This window comes from Gadus chalcogrammus, chromosome 2 (assembly GCF_026213295.1).
Source record: "Gadus chalcogrammus isolate NIFS_2021 chromosome 2, NIFS_Gcha_1.0, whole genome shotgun sequence".
NCBI lineage: Eukaryota > Metazoa > Chordata > Actinopteri > Gadiformes > Gadidae > Gadus > Gadus chalcogrammus.
This window is the reverse complement of record NC_079413.1, coordinates 5,309,039-5,330,249: the sequence shown is the minus strand read 5'-3', so window position 1 is coordinate 5,330,249 and position 21,211 is coordinate 5,309,039. Positions and strand designations below refer to the sequence as shown.

Below are 21,211 nucleotides of genomic sequence, written 5' to 3'. Positions count from 1 at the left end.
CGTCGTATTTCCACATCATCTGTAAAGACCACAACGTAGTACACAAGTACCAGTGTAGTACCAGCACATGGTATACATGATCTTAAATATATGGCATGTGAAGCCCTTTCAGATTGCAACTGTGATGAAGGGGTTTATGTATATAATTGACTTGGCTTGATACACAGACCTGTGTAAGTGCAGTACTAGAACTCGTTCATTATCTTCTTTTACAGTTTATTTTGACGGGGTCCCTAGTGCTTGGCAATAAACCATACCTCTAGACCGCCCGACTAACCTTCTGGGTCTCGACAGGGACACATCTCCTCCTCCTCCTCCTCCTCCTCCTCCTCCTCCTCCTCCTCCTCCTCCTCCTCCTCCTCCTCCTCCTCCTCCTCCTCCTCCTCCTCCTCCTCCTCCTCCTCCACTCAGCAGATAGGGAGTCGACCTCATCCAGTTCCGGTCTGGAAACACACCACTTCCAGTGTTTGGAGGTGGTTTAGTTGGTCTAGTTAATGTTTTGAGGAAAGTGATGCATCCTGTTCAATCACCTTGCGCCCCCTTTTCCTCTACACAGTTATTGTTCTCATCCATCTTAACCCCTCCCTCAGGCCAAGCCCACCCTCCAAAAAGACCACAGAAACTCAAAGAGAAGATTCTGATTGGTTAAAAGGGAAGCAGGTGATCTGGACTTAACGTGAACTCACTTCCTGCCCAAATCCTTTTAGGAAGATATTAAACGCTCTGTTTATTTTACAAACCCTCTTCAAGTAACCTGCACGGGTTAGGGGTCATCTTGAGCTTACAGGTTTAGATGGTCAAACACCCTTTACAACTAAACTAAGCTGACCCTCCCCTTACCCAGTCTGGTCTTCACCCCGCGATCTCATCATCTAGTCCCGCCCGCGTCTCTTCTGACTCAAGTTGTTCTTATTCCAATAGAACTCATCCTTTGTTAAACTCCCAGAACTTCCCTTTCAGAAAAGTGTTTTTCAGTTTTGGAGAAAGTTCTACATTTGACATATCTGGAATAAATGTGTTTGAGTGGCGTCCAGCCAAGCCACACGCAGGAAATGAGGACGGCGGCTCTGTGTTGAGCGTGGCGTGTTTCGTGGCCTCGTTCCAATAGTTCCTATTCCTCGCAAGACACAACAAAAATGATTCCAAGGCGTGTCCCGGTACGGAGGCAGAAGGCGTAATCATAGATTTGATACTCGCCGGACGTCTAAATTTAGTTTGGGTTTTTTTTACGAGCGCCGACCTCGCCGGTCAGCTGGCGCTAGTGACGGCTGAAATGGCCCCCGCTCGCATTCTTGTGGCGACGGCATGTGACATTAAGCACTCGGGTGGAAGTATAGGAAGATACGGTAGCCTTACAGATGGACCGAAACCGGCTGGAACTCGCCCATCGCTCTGCGTGTCCATCTCTCTCTCTGTCTGTCTGTCTCTCTTTCTGTCTTTTTCCTTTGGTCCAACTGTATCTCTCTATCTCTTTGTCTCTTTGACTTTGTGTCTCTCCCCTTCTCTCAAGTTCTCTCTCTCACACACTCGCATTCATCTCTCTTGCCTCACATCTTCTATTTATCTGTCTCTTCATCATTCTGCATGTCATTCTCCCTCTTGCTCAATTAAACTGAACTCTTTGTATCTGCCTCTCTCTCCCTCCCTCTTTTCTCATCATACAGTCCATCCATTCCATATCTGTGCATCTTTCTCTCTCTCTCTGTCTCTCTCTCTCTCTCTCCATAAACAGCCGTATAAATCTGTTGACATAATGTGAGACTTAGCCCGCACTAAGCCCCAACCCCCAACAACGGTCAGGCTTCCCGTCACGTTAACCTTTGTGACATGACAACAGATAAATATCTTTCACCTCTTTTTCACCTCTTTCATCTCTCTCACGTCGTTAACCAGTACCCATCTTCTCACTCTTGCTTCCTTAATTTCTCTCTTCCTTATCATCTCCGTCTGTCTGTCTGTCTGCCTGTCTGTCTGTCTGTCTGTCTGTCTCTGTCTGCCTGTCTGTCTGTCTGTCTGTCTGTCTGTCTGTCTGTCTGTCTGTCTGTCTGTCTGTCTGTCTGTCTGTCTGTCTGTGTCTGCCTGTCTGCCTGTCTGCCTGTCTGTCTGTCTGTCTGTCTGTCTGTCTGTCTGTCTGTCTGTCTGTCTGTCTGTCTGTCTGTCTGTCTGTCTGTCTGTCTGTCTGTCTGTCTGTCTGTCTGTCTGTCTGTCTCTTCCTACTCTCTCTTTTCACTATCTCTTCCTTCTCCTTTCTCTCTTCTCCTTTTTCTCGCAACCAATCTCTCCATACTCTTGCAACCGGTCTGACTTTCTTCATCACATCCTTATCTCGCTCTGCGTGAGTGTGCATGTGTATGTGTGGTTGTGTTTCCTGGTAATTATAGAATCCGGGTCACTATCAAAGAGATGCCACAAACCCTGGGGGAGGAGAGCGAGGAAGAGAGCGAGAGAGTGTGTGGGTGTGTTTTGTAAGAGGTAGTTGTGTGACAGAGTGCGAGAGAGGGAAATAGTGTGTGTCTGTGTGTGAGAGTGAGATTGTGTGGCTATGTGTGTGCTTGCATAGAGGTCACAGCCACATTGTCCTTGTCTGGGGGGGTGGGCTACAGAGGGTAAGGTTCAGGCTGGGGTCAAAGGTTAATGAAGACCCCCAACCGTCTCCCTACCCCCAAACACAATGCAGTTTAAAGAAAGGTAACTTGACGCAGTACTAGGGCTGGGCGATTTGGCCTAAAAATAAAATCTCGATTTTTTCTAACTAATGGACGATTTTCGATTTAAACCTCGATTTATTTTTTCTGTTTTTCTCTAAACAAATTCCATTGAAACCCATGTACGTGTGTGGCGCTTATGGGGTGTCGCACCACACTCACCAACGCAGGGGTCTACAACCCGCTGATTTAAGAGTATCACGATTATCAACAATCATGGAAAGCTGAGTAGGTTTATCAGTTTTAATAACAGTATGAACAAATAGAACACAAAAATGACAAGTTGTCCTTTGTATATCTATAGTAGCAATAGCACATGCTAAACAAGGACAACATCTACTCAGAATAATTGAATGAACTGTTTACATCCATGGCTAACCAGTGCATGAGAAGGAGATGACAGGAGACTAATGTTTCACTCTTTCAATTGCTCTAATTTGAGCTCTTACTGTTGTTATCTAACATACCATACAGTAATTTAATTGTGTAAAAGTGTGAAATTACTGCCCCTTAAAAATGACCATGAATTAGCTATACTCTCATTTGCATAGTGATTAACATTATGAATTTAAATTGTGTATACCAACTGTATGTTGGCTGACATTTACCTATAACTTTTTTTCCCTCCACTCTAACCAAGGATGCCTGTTTTTAAATTCCCTAGCCTGACACCCAGTCTGAAAGGCTGGCCAGGGGTCCTCATCTAAAAGTAACAAGGAGATATAAAGTGGGATTAAAACATTGTCTTCTGTTGACTACTTATTATGTGGTTTACACATTAATATGGGAGGACTGGACACACACACACACACACGCACGCACGCACGCACGCACGCACACACGCACGCACGCACGCACACACACGCGAGAAGGAGGGGCTCGGCCCGCTAACTAACGTGCAGAGATGCAGGGGCAGCTTCGCGCTTCGTAACAGAGACAGGGCAGAGCGCGAGCGCGCAGCGGGAATTTTATGAATGGTGAATGTAGGAGATAACTTCCCCTGCTTAAAGTATTTTATTGCAGTTATACCAAACCGATATTTCCGAAAAATAAACACAGAAGTGAAAGATCTGTCACAAGACGATTGATACGTATCCGTGCACATTTTTAAGTGGGTATACGCAAATCCTGGTGCGTTCCTAGTGGGTATACGGCGTATACCTGCGTATCACGTAGACTACACCAATGCTTGTAACTAAGAGAACACACATGTGAGTTGTTGATCACAAATTATTTGTATACATAACGTCATCTTTGCAAAAGACGTTTAACTGAAAAGTGTTTCAATCGACCCGGCTCTCCCCCAAGTCTGTCGGGGGCGAGGTGAATGTGATTGCAGTAGGCTGAGTTTTGCGCGCGTTCTGGAAAGTGAGAGAGGAGGCTACTACGGAGTCTATTCAGCAAAACAAATCGGAAGAGTCTAGAACTGTTTTTAAATCGCGATTTTTCGGTTCAGCCATTTCACAAACCGTAGGAAAGAAAAAATGCAAATTAATCGATTAAACCGAAAAAATCGCCCAGCCCTACGCAGTACTATAGAAGGGTTAAAACATGTGTCATACAGGGAGTACCAGGGATGATCTATTAGAACAATAACACCATACAGAGGTATAACGGGTTACGTATTAAACTCTATTCTCTCTCTCTGCAGAGTTGCTGGGCTCCACCAAGAGGCTGAATGTGAACTACCAGGACACTGATGGGTGAGTGCATACAGAGAGGGCCAGTCCACCACTCCTACCAGCGGCTCTGGCCTGCGCCATTTTGGAGCCCTGTTAGGTCCAGTCTCTCCTCTGGCCCGGGCGTCTGTCACAGAGCGGGATGCTTGCAGGGATGGTTAAGTTGTTAAACCGTGCCTTGTGGACAGGCTTGGACAGACTGAATCGCTGTTTGTGATTGGCTAAAATGAGTGTGATGTCACCAGATGATAGGCCATTCATTTAATCTGTATGTCTAGTGATCTGGCAACAATATGCAGAATAATAGTTTCAAAGCCTCACCTAACCCCTACCTGTAGGACTCCTAGAGCAAGATTACCTAACCCCTATCTGTCGGCCTCTGAGAGCCTCCAAGAGGACTTAACCCCTACCTGTAGGACTCCTAGAGCAAGATGAATAAAACCCTACCTGTAGGACTCCTATAGAAGAAGATGACTTAACCACTACCTTGCCCAGAATGTCATGAGTCTGAATTCACTACGAGTTGCTAGTTGTCTGCTTCCCTAAAATATTCACTTTTCAGGGCCATCAGATGTTACATGAAATATGAATGCAATCCCTTTGCAATATCCATAATTCCTTCATGGGAATGTGCTGGTTTCCTGTCTCCAGTTCACCCCACTGTGGTTCAGCATGTGATGGGTGTTGCATTTTAACTTGACACACCAGGGTTGTTATGGAGAGACGGTTTGAGTGGATACGATGGTGACTGAGGACACGCATCTCAACACGCTGGTTATAACTTCTCGCTCCTACTGAGTCGGGGCGTGGGAGTTTTTTCTACGTACCCCTCGTTACCCAGACAGCCTCGGAAATGCTGACTATTTAAATCTCTCCACCCCCCCCCCCCTCTCTCTCCCTCCCCTCCCTTCGCTGTGTATTGGCATAGAGGAAGTTTTTCTTCTCATTAATATTAATATCAATATTAATATTCTCTTTGGAAGAAGAGGAGCCATTTCATCCCAAGAGTTGAGGGTTTGTTAGTTTCTGCTCTCTTTTTCTCTCGCTCACCTTCTCTCGCTCACCTTCTCTCGCTCACCTTCTCTCGCTCACCTTCTCTCTCTCTCTCTCTCTCTCGCTGTCTCTCTCTCTCTCTCTCTCTCTCTCTTGCTCACCCTCTCTCTCGCTCTCGCTCTCGCTCTCTCTCTCTCTCTCTCTCTCTCTCTCTCTCTCTTGCTCACCCTCTCTCTCTCTCTCTCTCTCTCTGTTTATTTCTCTCCGTCGTTCCCTGTGGGCTGCAGCATCCGAAACGTTTGAGTTAGTCCAGAATTCAGTAGAATTCCCGTTGGTGGTAAATTCTGCCGCAGTGAACACACTTTTGTCTTATTGATATGAGATCCATCTCGTTCATCAGACTGTATCTGTGACTGATCCAATTCACACGAAGGACTCAATACCTGAAGGCGCTGGTCGATAAGCAGAGCTCGTCAAACACTCCAGGGCCTCTTCAGGGTGTCTGCGATGAGGGTCTTGCACACACACGCACGCACACACACAATGGAGATATTTCAGCTCAGCCCGAGTCAACACAGCCCACCCTAAACGATGGGCGAGGGAGCAATCAAACACCCGGAGAGAGGGAGGGAGCGAGGGGGAGGGAGGGAGAGGGAGGGAGAGAGAGGGAGGGAGCGAGGGAGAGATGTTGAGCAGCCGTATATCACTAGCTCTGCTCAAGTGTTTGTTCTACAACTCCTCCTCAATCCCCCTCCCCCCTCCTCCTCTCCCTTCTCTACTCTCCTCCTCCTCCTCTCCTCCTACTCCTCCCTCTTCCCCCCCCCTCCCCCCTCCTCCACTCCCTACTCTGCTCCTCTCCCTTCTCTACTCCTCCTCCTCCTCTCCCCCTACTTCTCCCTCTTCCCCCCCCCTCCTCCTCCTCCTCTCCTCCCACTCTACTCCTCCCTCCTCCTTCTCCTGCTCCTCCTACTTCCTCCCTCCCTCCCTCCTTCTTCTCCATCTCCACCCACTCTCCTGCTCCCACCCCTACCCCTCACTTTATCTTCCTCCTCTGAGGGGAAGCAGGGAGAAGAGTCTGGCAGTGTCAGAGGTCAGCGGGGGTCAAAGGGTTAAAGCGTGTGTTGGGTTGGGGTGGGGTTGAACTAGGCTCTTTAGATAAGATAGTAATCCTGTCTGCCTGCAGGGCTCAAACACACTGCTATTGGGGCAGGTCACCCGCCCACGAGACAGAGAGCTGGGGAGAGAGAGAGAAAGCGAGAGAGAGAGGGAGCTAGGCGTTGGTTAATGACTGTGATGAAATGTTGAGTTAGCAGAGTAAGCGTCTCAGAGCTAATTAGCTCTTTACTCCCTGGGTGGGGTTGTGTGATTTACTGTATTTATTTATACGTGTGTGTGTGTGTGTGTGTGTGTGTGTGTGTGTGTGTGTGTGTACGTGTGTGTACGTGTGTGTATGTGTGGGCATGCGTGCATGTGTTTGTATCCTCCGTAGGGAGCGTGTATCTCAAAGCAGAATATTCTTCAGATCTTAAATCGGGCCGTTGGCGCCGTGCTATGCTACGTAGCATCCACCTCAGACCTGGCCAACCCATCCTCAGTTACCATGGAGACAAACTTCACAGAGTCTAGCCACGCTAACCTCTGTTACCGTAGAGACATAGCCCAGATTCCAGCCGGGCCAACTTCAGTTACCGCGGAAACACCCATATTCTGAAACACTCATATCAACTTCCTTGTTCCCAGCAGCTTCCCACCACTGCAGCCAGTATTCATTGGTTGTTGAGACGATGAATCAAGTATGCTCATTTGCATGTCATGCATGCATTTAATATTCAGTGGTTCAGCAGACGCTTTCAACCCGAGAGACTCACAAGTGAGGCTGATAACATGAAAAGCAAAAGTCCACATTGGAGTAGCTAGATATTTCTTGTGCTGCATGACCAAGTTCAAACAACATCAACTCGTCGAGTCAGAGATGCATTCTGTTTAGCACCAGCAATCTTTGACAGACTGTGTGTGTGTGTGTGTGTGTGTGTGTGTGTGTGTGTGTGTGTGTGTGTGTGTGTGTGTGTGTGTGTGTGTGTGTGTGTGTGTGTGTGTGTGTGTGTGTGTGTGTGTGTGTGTGTGTGTGTGTGTGTGTGTGTGTGTTTCTGTGTCGATGTCTGGCGGGTTTGTGTGAGGTTATTTGACCCTCGTGTCTGGTGGGTTTGTGTGAGGTTATTTGACCCTCGTGTCTGGTGTGTGTGTGTGTGTGTATTTGACGTGTGTGTTTGTGTGCTTCATATCTCCCCATGGGAAGACTTCACATTGTGTCCCTTTTTCCTGATGAGGTCATGGTTGTCACTGGTTACCGGCTTGGTCAACAAACAGGGAGAGGGCGACGATGGCCAGCGTCAGAGTCTTCTTGTACAATCGCAGCGCCGCTCAGCCAATCACATTCAAACGTGTACCGTCCTCCGTTGGCCGGTACAGGTCCGTTGGAAGTTGGACAGCTCCAAGTGTTTGAGTTCTGTGCTGTAGATGTAGGGGTTGAGGCACTACAGACTTACAATATATGCTCAAATAAGAGAGAACTGCTTCATACCCGCATTGTTAAAAGAAATCCATGTCCCGAAAATCAACTCTGCGAAAAGAATACCGGACATATGATGTCAATAGTCCAACTCGATTTTTTTCACAGAATCCGAGATGATCGTTTCCCAACACGCGTATGAACAGTTCTCACTTACATTAGAAAATGTGCTGAGTGTTCCCCTTTAAATTCACCAAACCCTTAAATATACTTAACCTGTCTCTCACCTTGACACCTAAAGAAATTAATCATATCAATCGAATCCCCCCAAAAAATGATTGACACCTGTATCAATCTACACGTGAGGCCGACAGCAATCCCAGCATCCAATCAGAATGGGAGTAGGACTCTGGAATGTGGTCATGTGTGTACTGGTCCAGAGAGGACGTGTGTGTGTGTGTGTGTGTGTGTGTGTGCCAGGTAGTATGCTGAGCCCTGCTCAGGTGACGACTTGTTAGAAGACAGATCCAGGACCTCTCATGAACGCACGCACACAAGTTAGCCCCATCTGCCGGGATGTGCCTTGGCACTCAGGCAGAGTCAAGGCAAATGGCATTGGCGTGTTTTCTATTTATTGACAAAACAGCTTTTAGTGACAGTACACTTCCTTATGCCTACTGATGACATAACAAAGGGATGCAGTTGATACTCTGTGGCCCGCCTTGTGAAATGCATCTGATTATATTGGAGAGTTGCTCAAAATTCTATGCAATGTTCATTCCCAGTAGCCCAATGGGAGCCCCAGTGCGTTAACCTGGTGCAGTGCCCCTTGGTGCAGACAGTTGTAACACAGTAGGTCCAAAACACTGTCAACAACAACCAGACCGGGAACAAGGTAGTGAAATACTAGAATGGAATAGAATATAATGAGGAATCGTGTAAAACCTCTGAGCACTTTGGTAGTACGGCTCATTTAAATCATGTGTCAGAGGTACAGTATGCGGGTTTCACATGGCGTGTCTGTGTGTTTGAGTCTAAAGTGTGTGTGGTTTGCTCTGCTTGTGCCAGCTTGTCTGGATCTGTACTCATAAAGAACTTCTCGTAAACGTTCTGATTCAAGTTCTCCTGTGGACACCCCCTCCTCTTACATGGAAAAGTCCAGGAAACTCACTTCCTGTCACCTCCTGGCACTTCCTGTCATTGGGTTAAGGGACAAAGAGTTCAGTGTCCCAGTGTTTGTGCTTCTGTGGGCGATCTAGTCAGTCAGGTGATTATTGTCCAAAGACTAACTGTAGAGGTGCTGTTCAGTATTATATAGACTTATTGTACTCACTGTTGATGAATACATTATTATATAGACCTACTGTAGTCACCGTTGAAGTACACATTATTATTATTATTATATAGACATACTTTACTCACTGTTGTGGAACACATTGTATAGACTCAATGTATTAATCGTTGATAACCACATTATTATATAGACTTACTATAGTCACTGTTGAATACATTCCTTATTATATAGACTCAGAGTCGATGAACACATTAATATCATGTGGACTTACTGAAGTGGTACTGTTGAACACATTATTGTATCAGTGTTGAAGATCGTATCTCAGACTATTTGAACTGTAAGTTGTTACTGTGTGTGTGTGTGTGTGTGTGTGTGTGTGTGTGTGTGTGTGTGTGTGTGTGTGTGTGTGTGTGTGTGTGTGTGTGTGTGTGTGTGTGTGTGTGTGTGTGTGTGTGTGTGTGTGTGTGTGTGTGTGTGTGTGTGACATTACGTGTGATATACTACCCCAGCACATTCCACTCTAAAGGGGATGACAACCCCCCCCCCCCCCCCCTATACCACCATAAATATATCTTCTGCCTCCACACACCACACTCACTCACACACTCACTCATTCACTATCTCTCTCTCTCTGTCTGTATGTTTACTTTACTATATGTGCTCAATTCTCTCTCTTGTGTATGTGCGTGTGTGTGTGTGTGTGTGTGTTTCGTTCTTTATCTGTATGTCTCTTGTTCTTGGGCTCCTTCTCCTTCGAGGGGACGTCAAGGAGGAGGAAAGGGGAGAAGAGAGGGTGGCAGGAGAAGGAAGAGCGGTCGAAGAGTAGAGATCTGTCTCTTGATCTGTCTCCCGGTCTGTCTGTCTGTCTGTCTGCCAGCCTATCCGTCTTAGGGTAGTTATAGAACGTGTTTAATGAGCGTGTTAACATCCTGTCCTGCTGTGTGTTGTGTAAGAGAAGTGATTTATACAAGCCATGCTTTAACTTGTCTGGGAATTAGAGATCTGTCTTACAGACTGGCACCCCACAAACACCTCCACCCTCCCAGCTCTACCCTCACCCTGTCCCCTCCACCCACACCCTCTCACCTCCACCCACACCCTCTCGCCTCCACCCACACCCTCTTACCTCCACCCTAACCCTCTCGCCTCCACCCACACCCTCTCGCCTCCACCCACACCCTCTCACCTCCACCCACACCCTCTCGCCTCCACCCACACCCTCTCACCTCCACCCACACCCTCTCACCTCCACCCACACCCTCTCACCTCCACCCACACCCTCTCACCTCCACCCTAACCCTCTCGCCTCCACCCACACCCTCTCACCTCCACCCACACCCTCTCCCCTCCACCGTAACCCTCTCACCTCCACCCTAACCCTCTCGCCTCCACCCACACCCTCTTACCTCCACCCACACCCTCTCACCTCCACCCACACCCTCTCACCTCCACCCACACCCTCTTACCTCCACCCACACCCTCTCACCTCCCGCCACACCCTCTCACCTCCACCCTTACTCCCCCCTTACCTCCAACCCCACCCCCTGAAGATGGGCTGCAGCACCACCGTCCTTCCTGTTGTGATCTACAAGACCCACACACGCACACATTGACAGGCATAGTCATCACAACCACAAACAAAAACACGCACACATGCCAACACAAACAAATACAAACTCTCAAACATACACACACTCACACAATCACTCACTAACTCACTCACTCCCTCCCCCAGGCCAGCATACACAAGCACACAAACTTGTACACACACACACATGCGCACTCACAGAGACACACAAAAAGACACACACAGATGCACACACTAAGACATAAGCATGCATACACAGAACCAAACCACTCATGACACACTTTCAGATGCACAAACACAATAACACAGTTAGATTCAGGCCCAAACAAGCAAAAAATACGACGGCTCTGATAGCTTTAAGAGCATTATTTTATAGCAACCCTTATACTGACTTCTAATTAAACCCTAATAAACCATTGTGTGTGTGTGTGTGTGTGTGTGTGTCGGGGGGGGGGGGGGGGGGGGGGGGGGGTAGTTGTGGTTCTCTGGATAGTTTCAAATTTAGAGTTTTAAACAACAAACCAACTGGCTGTTTTCTGTTTTCCTGCTGGCTAATCCCTGCCGCTCGGCATGCTGGGTAGCATGTTCCGACTGGGCGTCTGTAGGAGTATGAGGGGAGGCTCAAACCGAAATGCCTGCGGACGCGGCTGGATAGACCTACAGCCAATCAGATTAGTGAAGACCCATCTTGTTTGTTGATGAAAATCCCTCAACGGTGCTCCCATAGAGCGCTCCTCCGTACAGTCGTCATATCAAACCCGCCCGCCCTGTATAAAATAAATGTTTGTGATTCACCCGGCCCGGGCTAGGTCTGCTGAACGTCAGCCTGAACGGGAGGGGGGCCAGACACCAATGCCAGAGCAAATAGACTTGAGCTCGCCAGGTTACCAGGCTAGGCCTTGGGGTTCCCATCTTGACTTGATTCTTCTTCAGGGAGATGTTTTTGGTTTGGCTAGCAGCAGGCTGGTTACCAGGAGCTGGCAGCAGGCTAGTATCAGGCAGCTAGCAGCAGGCTAGTATCAGAGAGCTAGCAGCAGGCTAGTAACAGGGAGCTGGCAGCAGGCTAGTAACAGGGAGCTAGCAGCAGGCTAGTAACAGGGAGCTAGCAGCAGGCTAGTATCAGAGAGCTAGCAGCAGGCTAGTAACAGGGAGCTAGCAGCAGGCTAGCAACAGGGAGCTAGCAGCAGGCTAGTAACAGGGAGCTAGCAGCAGGCTAGTAACAGGGAGCTAGCAGCGGGCTAGTAACAGGGAGCTAGCAGCGGGCTAGTAACAGGGAGCTGGCAGCGGGCTAGTAACAGGGAGCTGGCAGCGGGCTAGTAACAGGGAGCTGGCAGCGGGCTAGTAACAGGGAGCTGGCAGCAGGCTAGTAACAGGGAGCTAGCAGCAGGCTAGTAACAGGGAGCTGGCAGCAGGCTAGTAACAGGGAGCTAGCAGCAGGCTAGTAACAGGGAGCTAGCAGCAGGCTAGTTACAGGGAGCTAGCATCAGGCTAGTAACAGGGTGCTAGCATCAGGCTAGTAACCCTGCTGTCTGTGGTGTGTTTACAGGTTCTCTGCGTTGCACCACGCTGCCCTGACAGGAACCTCTGAGCTGCTGTCGGCCCTGTTGGACGCCCAGGCTACTGTTGACATCAAGGACAGCAATGGTAACACACACAAGTACACAAGTGCACGCACACACACACACACACACACACGCACACGTACACAAACACGTACAGACACACACACATACACATACACAAACACGTACAGATACACATACGTACAGACATACACACGTGCAGACACACACACACACAAGTACACGAACACACACACACGCACACACACACACACGTACAGTCACACACACACACACCCACGTACAGTCACACACTCCCACGTGCAGTCACACACGTCCATGAGTGTGTGTGTATCTAAGTGTGTGTGTGTGTGTGTGTGTGTGTGTATGTGTGTGTCTGTCAGGCATGCGGCCCCTGCACTACGCGGCGTGGCAGGGCAAGGCGGAGGCGGTGCTGCTGCTGCTGCGCTGCGGAGCCTCCGTCAACACGTCCTCCCAGGACGGACAGATCCCGCTGCACCTCGCCGCCCAGTACGGACACTACGATGTGGTGGGTGGCCTCTTCTATGTACTGTAACTCTATAGAACTGTCTACATTAAGGACACTACGATGTGGTGGGTGGCCTCTTCTATGTACTGTAACTCTATAGAACTGTCTACATTAAGGACACTACGATGTGGTGGGTGGCCTCTTCTATGTACTGTAACTCTATAGAACTGTCTAAATTAAGGACACTACGATGTGGTGGGTTGACTCTTCTATGTACTGTAACTCTATAGAACTCTATTGAACGTAATGCAGTAAAAACATTACGATTTGCTGGGTGGACTCTCTATGCTACTCTATTTATCTTGATAACCATATATAACTGTATATCGATGTAACTCTATGCAGCACTGTATTTATAACTCTGTATATTCTACAGTCTGAGATGTTACTCCAGCATCAGTCGAACCCTTGTCTGGTGAACAAGTCTAAAAAGACTCCTCTGGACCTGGCCTGTGAGTTTGGTAGAGTCAAGGTGAGACAACCTGTCTGTCTATGTAATTGTCTGTCTGTCTTTGTATGTGCATGTGTGTGCGATTTGTGTGTGTGTGTGTGTGTGTGTCAGTATGTCTGTAATATTGCAGACAGAATGTGTTTGTGCATGTCCCACATCGCTGCTCATGGAGTCATGCTGGATAATTCTCTCTCAAGGTCTTTCCCTCTCCCTCCATCCCTCCCTCTCCCAGAGGAGTGATCAGCATATCTTTCTAGCATGTCTTCTGATGCATCTGTCCGGTGTGTTGAGAATATAAAACCATGGACCACATGGGAGCGGTAATAACCAAGAGAGTTGAGGTTTTGTGACACAAGCCCTTCCCATTGGTCCTAATATTTTAAAAGAAAGTCATGTGACGTTCAATTACAGATCACACTGCTCTCTCTCCCGTGACCTCAAACCATCAGGAGCTAACCAACCCCTGGCTGATATTAGCTTAACACTCACCGCTTCAAAGTGACCAACAAAATAGAGCGTAATACTACCAGTGGATAGCGCTTTCATTTGTGACTGAAGGCTCGCCAGCTTAATGTGTTCCCCTAGCTTTGTCTAGTTATTGTCAAAGTATCATCCTCTGTCTTGTTGAGGATAGAATGTCCTCTGTATTCTGTACCGTTCTCGGCTGTCTGGAAGGATCCTACCCTCTGTTTTCAGGGAGTTTGGGCTTCATGTCCTTTTAAGGGCAGTGGGTTAAGGGTTACGTGTTATATGTGGGCCTGTGAAGTGCTTTGACATTTGTAAAGGTGATTGAGAGTGATGCTAATAAAGCCGACTTGACTGCCCTGACTCCCTGGCGTCCTTAAGGTCCTCCCAGTATAAACCTGGTCCTCCATCTTGTTTGCAGGTGGCCCAGCTGTTGCTGAGCAGCAACATGGTGGTGGCTCTGCTGGAGGGGGAGAGGAAGGAGCAGTCTGACTCCGCCTTCACCACCCCCCTCCACCTCGCCTCACGCAACGGACACCAGGACATCATCCGGTGAGACGCCGTGTTGGGGTTACGCTTTTGAACTGAAGCCTGCACTCCGACGATGTGTTGATACGTTCGTGCCACATATCGTACGTCACATACGTTTGGATGTTGATGCAGCCAGCCGGTGTTGATGGGGTTTGATGCGTGGGGAGGTAGATGCAGAGACATAGAGGAAGGAAAGAGGAAGAAGAAGATGTTCAGACACACTGTATATATGTGTTCAGAGGCCGGATATAGGCACCCGTTGCTTACCTGTTGGGTGGACCAATCACAGCTCGGTATGAGGTGTCATGTGAACATGTTGACGGGGGGACGGGGATACTTGGCTCCGATACAGGTCATCAGGGAAAGGGAATATTTCATCAGGGACGGGGAATATTCCATCAGGGAAAGGAAATATTTCGTCAGGGAAGGGATGTTTCGTCATGTTCGATGCGAAAGAATCCCTAATGTTCAACGCTCTATCGCAACAGATTCAGAACTCATGTACTGTGTGCTCCATTTAATAATGAAGAAAACCAAGGAATAAAAGCACTTGACACAATTCTCTGTTACACACATAATGATCTGTTGCACATTTTTAACACACAATGATCTCTCGCACACTTTACCTGTATATACACAATGATCTGTTACACACCTCATAACAAGATGATATGTTACACAACTTGTATGCACAATGATCTGTTAGACACTTTATATACACAATAATCTGTTACACACTTTATATACACAATAATCTGTTACACACTTTGAACACACAATGATCTGTAACCCACTTTATATACACGATGATCTGTTACATACTTTAAACACAATGATCTGTTACTCACTTGATAAATCTCTTTCTGTCTCTGTCTCTGTCTCTGTCTCTGTCTCTCTCGCCCAGGCTGCTCCTCAAGGCAGGTATTGACATCAACAGGACGACCAAGGCGGGCACGGCGCTGCACGAGGCTTCGCTGTACGGCAAGACAGAGGTGGTCAAACTTCTGCTCGACGTGAGTCCGCCACTTTTCACACCTAGTCAAAGGGGACGATAGGCCTAGCTAGCGTCGTTGCGCGTTAGCGCTGGTAGAACCATACCATTTGGTGGTGTATGGCTTCCGTAACGGTAACATCCAGTACACATTATGAAATATATAATCCAACTCGGACCCCGGTGTATTGGAAGAGATGATTTCTTTGCAAGAACCCCAGTATGAAAGCAAAGAGCACAGTACATTGGGTATGACTGCTGTACACTAGATAGATATCCAATTTTCTATCTTGGAATCCAGTATATAAGCTATAAACACTCTTAGCTAAGAGCAGGGTACCCTAGGACTCCAGTGTGTTAGCAGGGAGGGCTCCGTGTTTGCTACGCCAGCGTACAGCACTACAAGCTAACATCCTGGGCTTAAAGCAAACCTAGAGCCCTCCCTGCAACCATACATAAGCGACATATTGCTCTCCCTGCTAACATACGTTAGGCATGTGCTAATATACGTTAACGGTGTGCTAACATACATTAGCGGTGTGCTAACATACGTTGGCGATGTGCTAACAGCCCTGTGGTTTGTGGTCCTGCAGGCCGGAGTGGACGTCAACATCCGCAACACGTACAACCAGACAGCACTGGACATCGTCAACCAGTTCACCACCTCGCACGCCAGCAAGGACATTAAACAGCTGCTCCGAGGTGAACAGGGTCACATGACCCACCGATACTCACCTGGGACCATCATCCCGCATTTTTGTTTTCAGTCTTGAACCACCTAAACGCTATTAGAGGAGCTACATGCTAGTGTCTACCCTGAACCACCTAAAGGCTATTAGGGGAGCTACATGCTAGTCCCTACCGTGAACCACCTAAAGGCTATTAGGGGAGCTACATGCTAGTCCCCACCATGAACCAAATACGATTTGGTTCGTACTTTAATTGGTGTGATGTCAAAAAGTGTGATTTCAGAATACAGTATTTTCTTTAGATCACACTTGGTTGAAATACAGCTTAAGGGCTTGAACTGACCAATCAGGGAGTCAGACGACGCATCACATCCCTCTTTCAACTGACGAGGTAGAGAGAGAGAGAGAGAAAGACATAAGAATAGAGAGAGAAACGATGGCTAGTATTATGCTACCAGGAAACGATCTGTTATGCCAATGGCGCCCTTCACAACAGCGCGAGAGAGAGAGAGAGAGCTGTAATCACAGCATAACAGCTGTGACCTCAGGAGCCGCAGACTCCCATCTAAAACGCATTGTGTGTGTGTGCTTAAAGTTTCTTGTGAAGTTGGTCTCCTCTGTTTGTGTTATCTACTCTGTAATCCAGCCGGCTTGAGGCTTTCATGTCCCCGTATGCCTGGGAACCCGGACAGTGTGTGAGAGAGTGTGTTTGTGTGTAATGAGTGCTTGTGGGGACCGGCGGGTACCAACACCTAAACACGGGGGTCTCAGGAGGACCGCCTGCTGTTTATCTGCTCACGGAGCGATGATGAGTCTGTTTGTAAACAGCTTGATGCGGTGCCTGGTGCGTGCTGTGTTCTGCTGTGATGTGGCGTGTACGGTAGCCTAGAGAGATTTCACGCGGCTAGCATGAAATAAGCCAGGCCTCCAGCCGTCCGCTTCACCGGCAGTGTACTAACGTAGCGGTGAGCGTAGCCTCTGCGCAGTCCTGGTCCTCGCTCTCTGTTGGCTTTAGAGATTAGTTGTCGGCGTTCAGTCCGTCTTCCTAACTGTATGTTTGTCGGCGTTTCTTTGTCGGTTTACCCATCAGTCGGCCTACCTGTCTGTTTACCTGTTTGTCTGCGAACCCGTCTGTCTGTAACGGTGTGTGTCCCTGTTTGTCTGTCGACATGCCTATCTACCCGTCTGTCTGTCTACATGCATGTACCTGATGTTACTGGTTATGCAGGTGACTGACGTGTGTGTGTGTGTGTGTGTGTGTGTGTGTGTGTGTGTGTGTGTGTGTGTGTGTGTGTGTGTGTGTGTGTGTGTGTGTGTGTGTGTGTGTGTGTGTGTGTGTGTGTGTGTGTGTGTGTGTGTGTGTGTGTGTGTGTCTCCCAGATGCTACAGGTGTTCTACAGGTGAGGGCTCTGAAGGACTACTGGAACCTCCACGATCCCACCGCACTCAACATCCGTGCCGGGGATGTCATCATGGTGAGACGGCTACTGCACACACATCTAGAGATTCAGCATGAGGACTCAACACGTAGAGATTCAACATGCAGCGCTTCAATGTATAGCGCTTCAACATATAGAGAATCAACATGTATGGTTTCAAGATGTTGAATTATAAAGATAAAGATAAAGATAGACTTTATTGTCATTGTACAGTCACCTATACAACCTAATAACATACCGATTTTCAAAATGTATAGACTCAACATGTAGAGATTCAACATTGAGAGGAAGTACGCAGAGATTTATTTTCTCTACTCGTAAACATTCCAACATTTTTAATGGAAATAGATGATGTAAGGAAGGTAATCCATAGGAAGATGAAAACCTCTTCTATTTCCCCCACGGTTGACCTGTTCCTTCAATAAATCAGGGTTGTCTACTGGTTAGGGTCTTAGATAGGATCTGGGTTAGATCCCCAGTGTCCTCCAGCTATTGGTAGGCATCCTAGAGGCAGATATCATCTCGTCTGTCTAACCCCTACCTGCTCCTGAATGACCTGTCTCTGTACTTTCTAACCCCTACCTGCTCTTTAATGACCTGTCTCTGTACTGTCTAACCCCTACCTGCTCTTTAATGACCTGTCTCTGTACTGTCTAACCCCTTACTGCTCCTTAATGACCTATAATATAATCTAACTCTTTATTGTCATTGCACATAGTGCCTGTCCCTGACATGGATCATGTTCTGTTCTCTGCTGTGATTGGTTGCTGACGCCGGGCGTGTGTTCCTCATGGGTCTCCAGGTCCTGGAGCAACATCTGGACGGGCGCTGGAAGGGCCACATCCACGACGTCCAGCGAGGGACGGACCGCGTGGGCTTCTTCCCCCCCTCCATAGTGGAGGTCATCAGCAGAAGATCTGGTACGCGCACGCAGGCCACACGTACACACACGCACGTGCACACGCGCACACAAATGCATGCATTCACACAAACATACACGTGGAGACGCACGTGCACACACATGAACACACACCTGCCTTACTCACTGGCATGAAGAGACAGTGTGACGTCACTGCTACCGTCTGACTTGAGATGGAGTGTGTGTGTGTGTGTGTGTGTGTGTTACTGGTTTGTCTTAATCCACTTCTAGCAGCTGCTGACTCACAACTTTATAAAGACAAACACAAGTGCACTCTGTCATATTCCAGTGATCCTCTACATATGTCAGAGTGCCCCCTAGAGGATTATTCATGTCAGTGCGGTATAATTGACACTCACTCTCAAACACACACACACACACACACACACACACACACACACACACACACACACACACACACACACACACACACACACACACACACACACACACACACACACACACACACACACACACACACACACACACCCCCCCCCCCCCCCCCCCCCTACGATTACAGAACAGCAGCAGTAGCTCCAGCGGTCCCGTAAACTAACCGTGACTCACGGTGACTAGCCGTAACTAATGTCTGACTACGGTGGGGGGGGGGGGTGTGTAACTGACGGCACCATCACTTAGTAACTGCCCCTGCTCTCTATGTGTGCCCGCTGGTCTGGAAGTATTGAGGTTCTTAACACACCTAGCAGAATGAAAGGTTGTAGGTTCTTAACACACCTAGCATAATGAAGGGTTCTAGGTTCTACCCCACCTGCTCAGGAGAATGAAAGGTTCTAGGTTCTACACCACCTGCTCAGGAGAAAGGTTCTAGGTTCTACACCACCTGCTCAGGAGAATGAAAGGTGCTAGGTTCTACACCCACCTGCTCAGGAGAAAGGTTCTAGGTTCTACACCACCTGCTCAGGAGAATGAAAGGTGCTAGGTTCTACACCCACCTGCTCAGGAGAATGGTTCTAGGTTCTACACCCACCTGTGTAGCAGAATGAGAGGTTCTACTGAGTGAAAGAGGGTTTGAATTCTGACTATAGGGTATCTTGCAGACACACTGTTTCGCTCTCTCTGTCACTCCGTCTGTCTCTCTCTCTCTCTGTCTCTGTCTCTCTCTCTCTCTCTCTCTCTTACTCTCTCTCTGTCTCTCTCTCTCTGTCACTCCATCTGTCTCTCTCTCTCTCTCTGTCTGTCTGTCTGTCTGTCTGTCTGTCTGTCTGTCTGTCTGTCTGTCTGTCTGTCTGTCTGTCTGTCTGTCTGTCTGTCTGTCTGTCTGTCTGTCTGTCTGTCTGTCTGTCTGTCTGTCTGTCTGTCTGTCTGTCTGTCTGTCTGTCTGTCTGTCTGTCTGTCTGTCTGTCTGTCTGTCTGACTCTCTCTGACTCTCTCTGACTCTCTCTGACTCTCTCTGTCTCTCTCTGTCTCTCTCTGTCTCTCTCTCTCTCTCTCTCTCTCTCATGCTCTCTGTCATGCCTCCATCCCTCCATTATTCCAGGTAACCACTGACATTACTCCATCCCTCCATCGGCTTCCTAACCTCTCCCTCCCTCTCCTCACCTCCTCCTCCCCTCCCCTCCCTCCCTCCCTTCAGGGGGTACTCTCTCCCGCCATGCCTCCCTGCCAGCGCAGCGCCAGCAGCTCCTCCCCCGACCCCCCCTCACCTCCAGCCTGAGCTCCGCCCCCCAGACCGACGACTCCTACACACTCTATGCCCCTGTGCATGTGCACGTCAACGGTCTCCGCGACAACGCAGGTATTAACCCTAGTACTAACTCACACATGCACGCACACACTGGTCCACGTTCGATCTCGCCTTCCGCCCATGAAACACGTGGTCTGGTCGTCCCGGTCGATTGAGTGTCTGTGGGTTCACCGACCCTGTTGTGAAAGCCTTTACCCCCTTAGCCCAGCGTTACCGTAGCGACCATGCTAGTGTTTGTGTGTGCCAGGTACCCCCGCGAGGCCCCCGTCTACCTGCTCCCTGCAGGACGTCTGGGTGCTCAGGGACCCGTGTGTCGGTAAGCCCCCCGACACCCGACCCTCGCCGTCTGCGCCCTAATACCCCCTGATACCCCACCACCCTAACCCTACCCTGCTACCCCTGCCCCGCGACGGCACGCTACCTAGGCTGTGTTTGCGTAGTTGCTTTAGCTTAGCCGCTTTAGCGTAGACGCTTTAGCGCAGCTGCCTCAGCGCAGCTGCGTTAGCATAGCTGTGTTAGCGACATTGAAGGCCTCTACTGCATCGCTTCAACGGCAGCTAGCAAGGCACCCCAAGATCCCCCGTAGACCCCCCTCCTCCCCTCCCCCTTGCTGGATGACTGGCTAGAGGCTGATGCTTCCTGTAGCGTCACGCACAACGTCCTCTTCAGTAGGAGAGACCAGCACAACGTCCTCTTCAGTAGGAGAGACCAACACAACGTCCTCTTCAGTAGGAGAGACCGGCACAAGGTCCTCTTCAGTAGGAGGGAACAGCACAACTTCCTCTCCAGAAGGAGTGACCAGCAAAACGTCCTCTTCAGTAGGAGAGACAGGCACAATGTCCTCTTCAGTAGGAGGGACCAGCACAACTTCCTCTCCAGAAGGAGAGACCAGCACAACGTCCTCTACAGAAGGAGAGACCAGCTAAATGTCCTCTTCAGTAGGAGAGACCGGCACAACGTCCTCTTCAGTAGGAGGGACCAGCACGACTTCCTCTCCAGAAGGAGAGACCAGCACAACGTCCTCTACAGAAGGAGAGACCAGCACAACGTCCTCTACAGAAGGAGAAACCAGCACAACATCCTCTACAGAAGGAGAGACAGCACAACGTCCTCTTCAGTAGGAGAGACCAGCACAACGTCC

At 48.8% G+C, this 21,211-nt stretch overlaps 1 protein-coding gene across 5 annotated transcripts in view; it reads left to right on the top strand.

The window, feature by feature from the left end:
• LOC130370854 (caskin-2-like) overlaps window positions 1-21,211 on the top strand; it is a 46,739-nt gene that overhangs the window by 16,809 nt on the left and 8,719 nt on the right. For 2 of the 5 annotated variants that reach the window (XM_056576374.1, XM_056576366.1), the window contains exons 3-13: window positions 4,357-4,408; window positions 12,315-12,412; window positions 12,735-12,880; window positions 13,257-13,352; window positions 14,218-14,348; window positions 15,232-15,340; window positions 15,912-16,020; window positions 17,388-17,482; window positions 18,249-18,366; window positions 19,960-20,121; window positions 20,318-20,386. In XM_056576374.1, the coding sequence (XP_056432349.1) occupies window positions 4,357-4,408; window positions 12,315-12,412; window positions 12,735-12,880; window positions 13,257-13,352; window positions 14,218-14,348; window positions 15,232-15,340; window positions 15,912-16,020; window positions 17,388-17,482; window positions 18,249-18,366; window positions 19,960-20,121; window positions 20,318-20,386 (1,185 nt within the window). The remainder of the gene's footprint in view (window positions 1-4,356; window positions 4,409-12,314; window positions 12,413-12,734; window positions 12,881-13,256; window positions 13,353-14,217; window positions 14,349-15,231; window positions 15,341-15,911; window positions 16,021-17,387; window positions 17,483-18,248; window positions 18,367-19,959; window positions 20,122-20,317; window positions 20,387-21,211) is intronic. The other 3 variants (XM_056576382.1, XM_056576389.1, XM_056576400.1) reach the window with 3 other exon arrangements.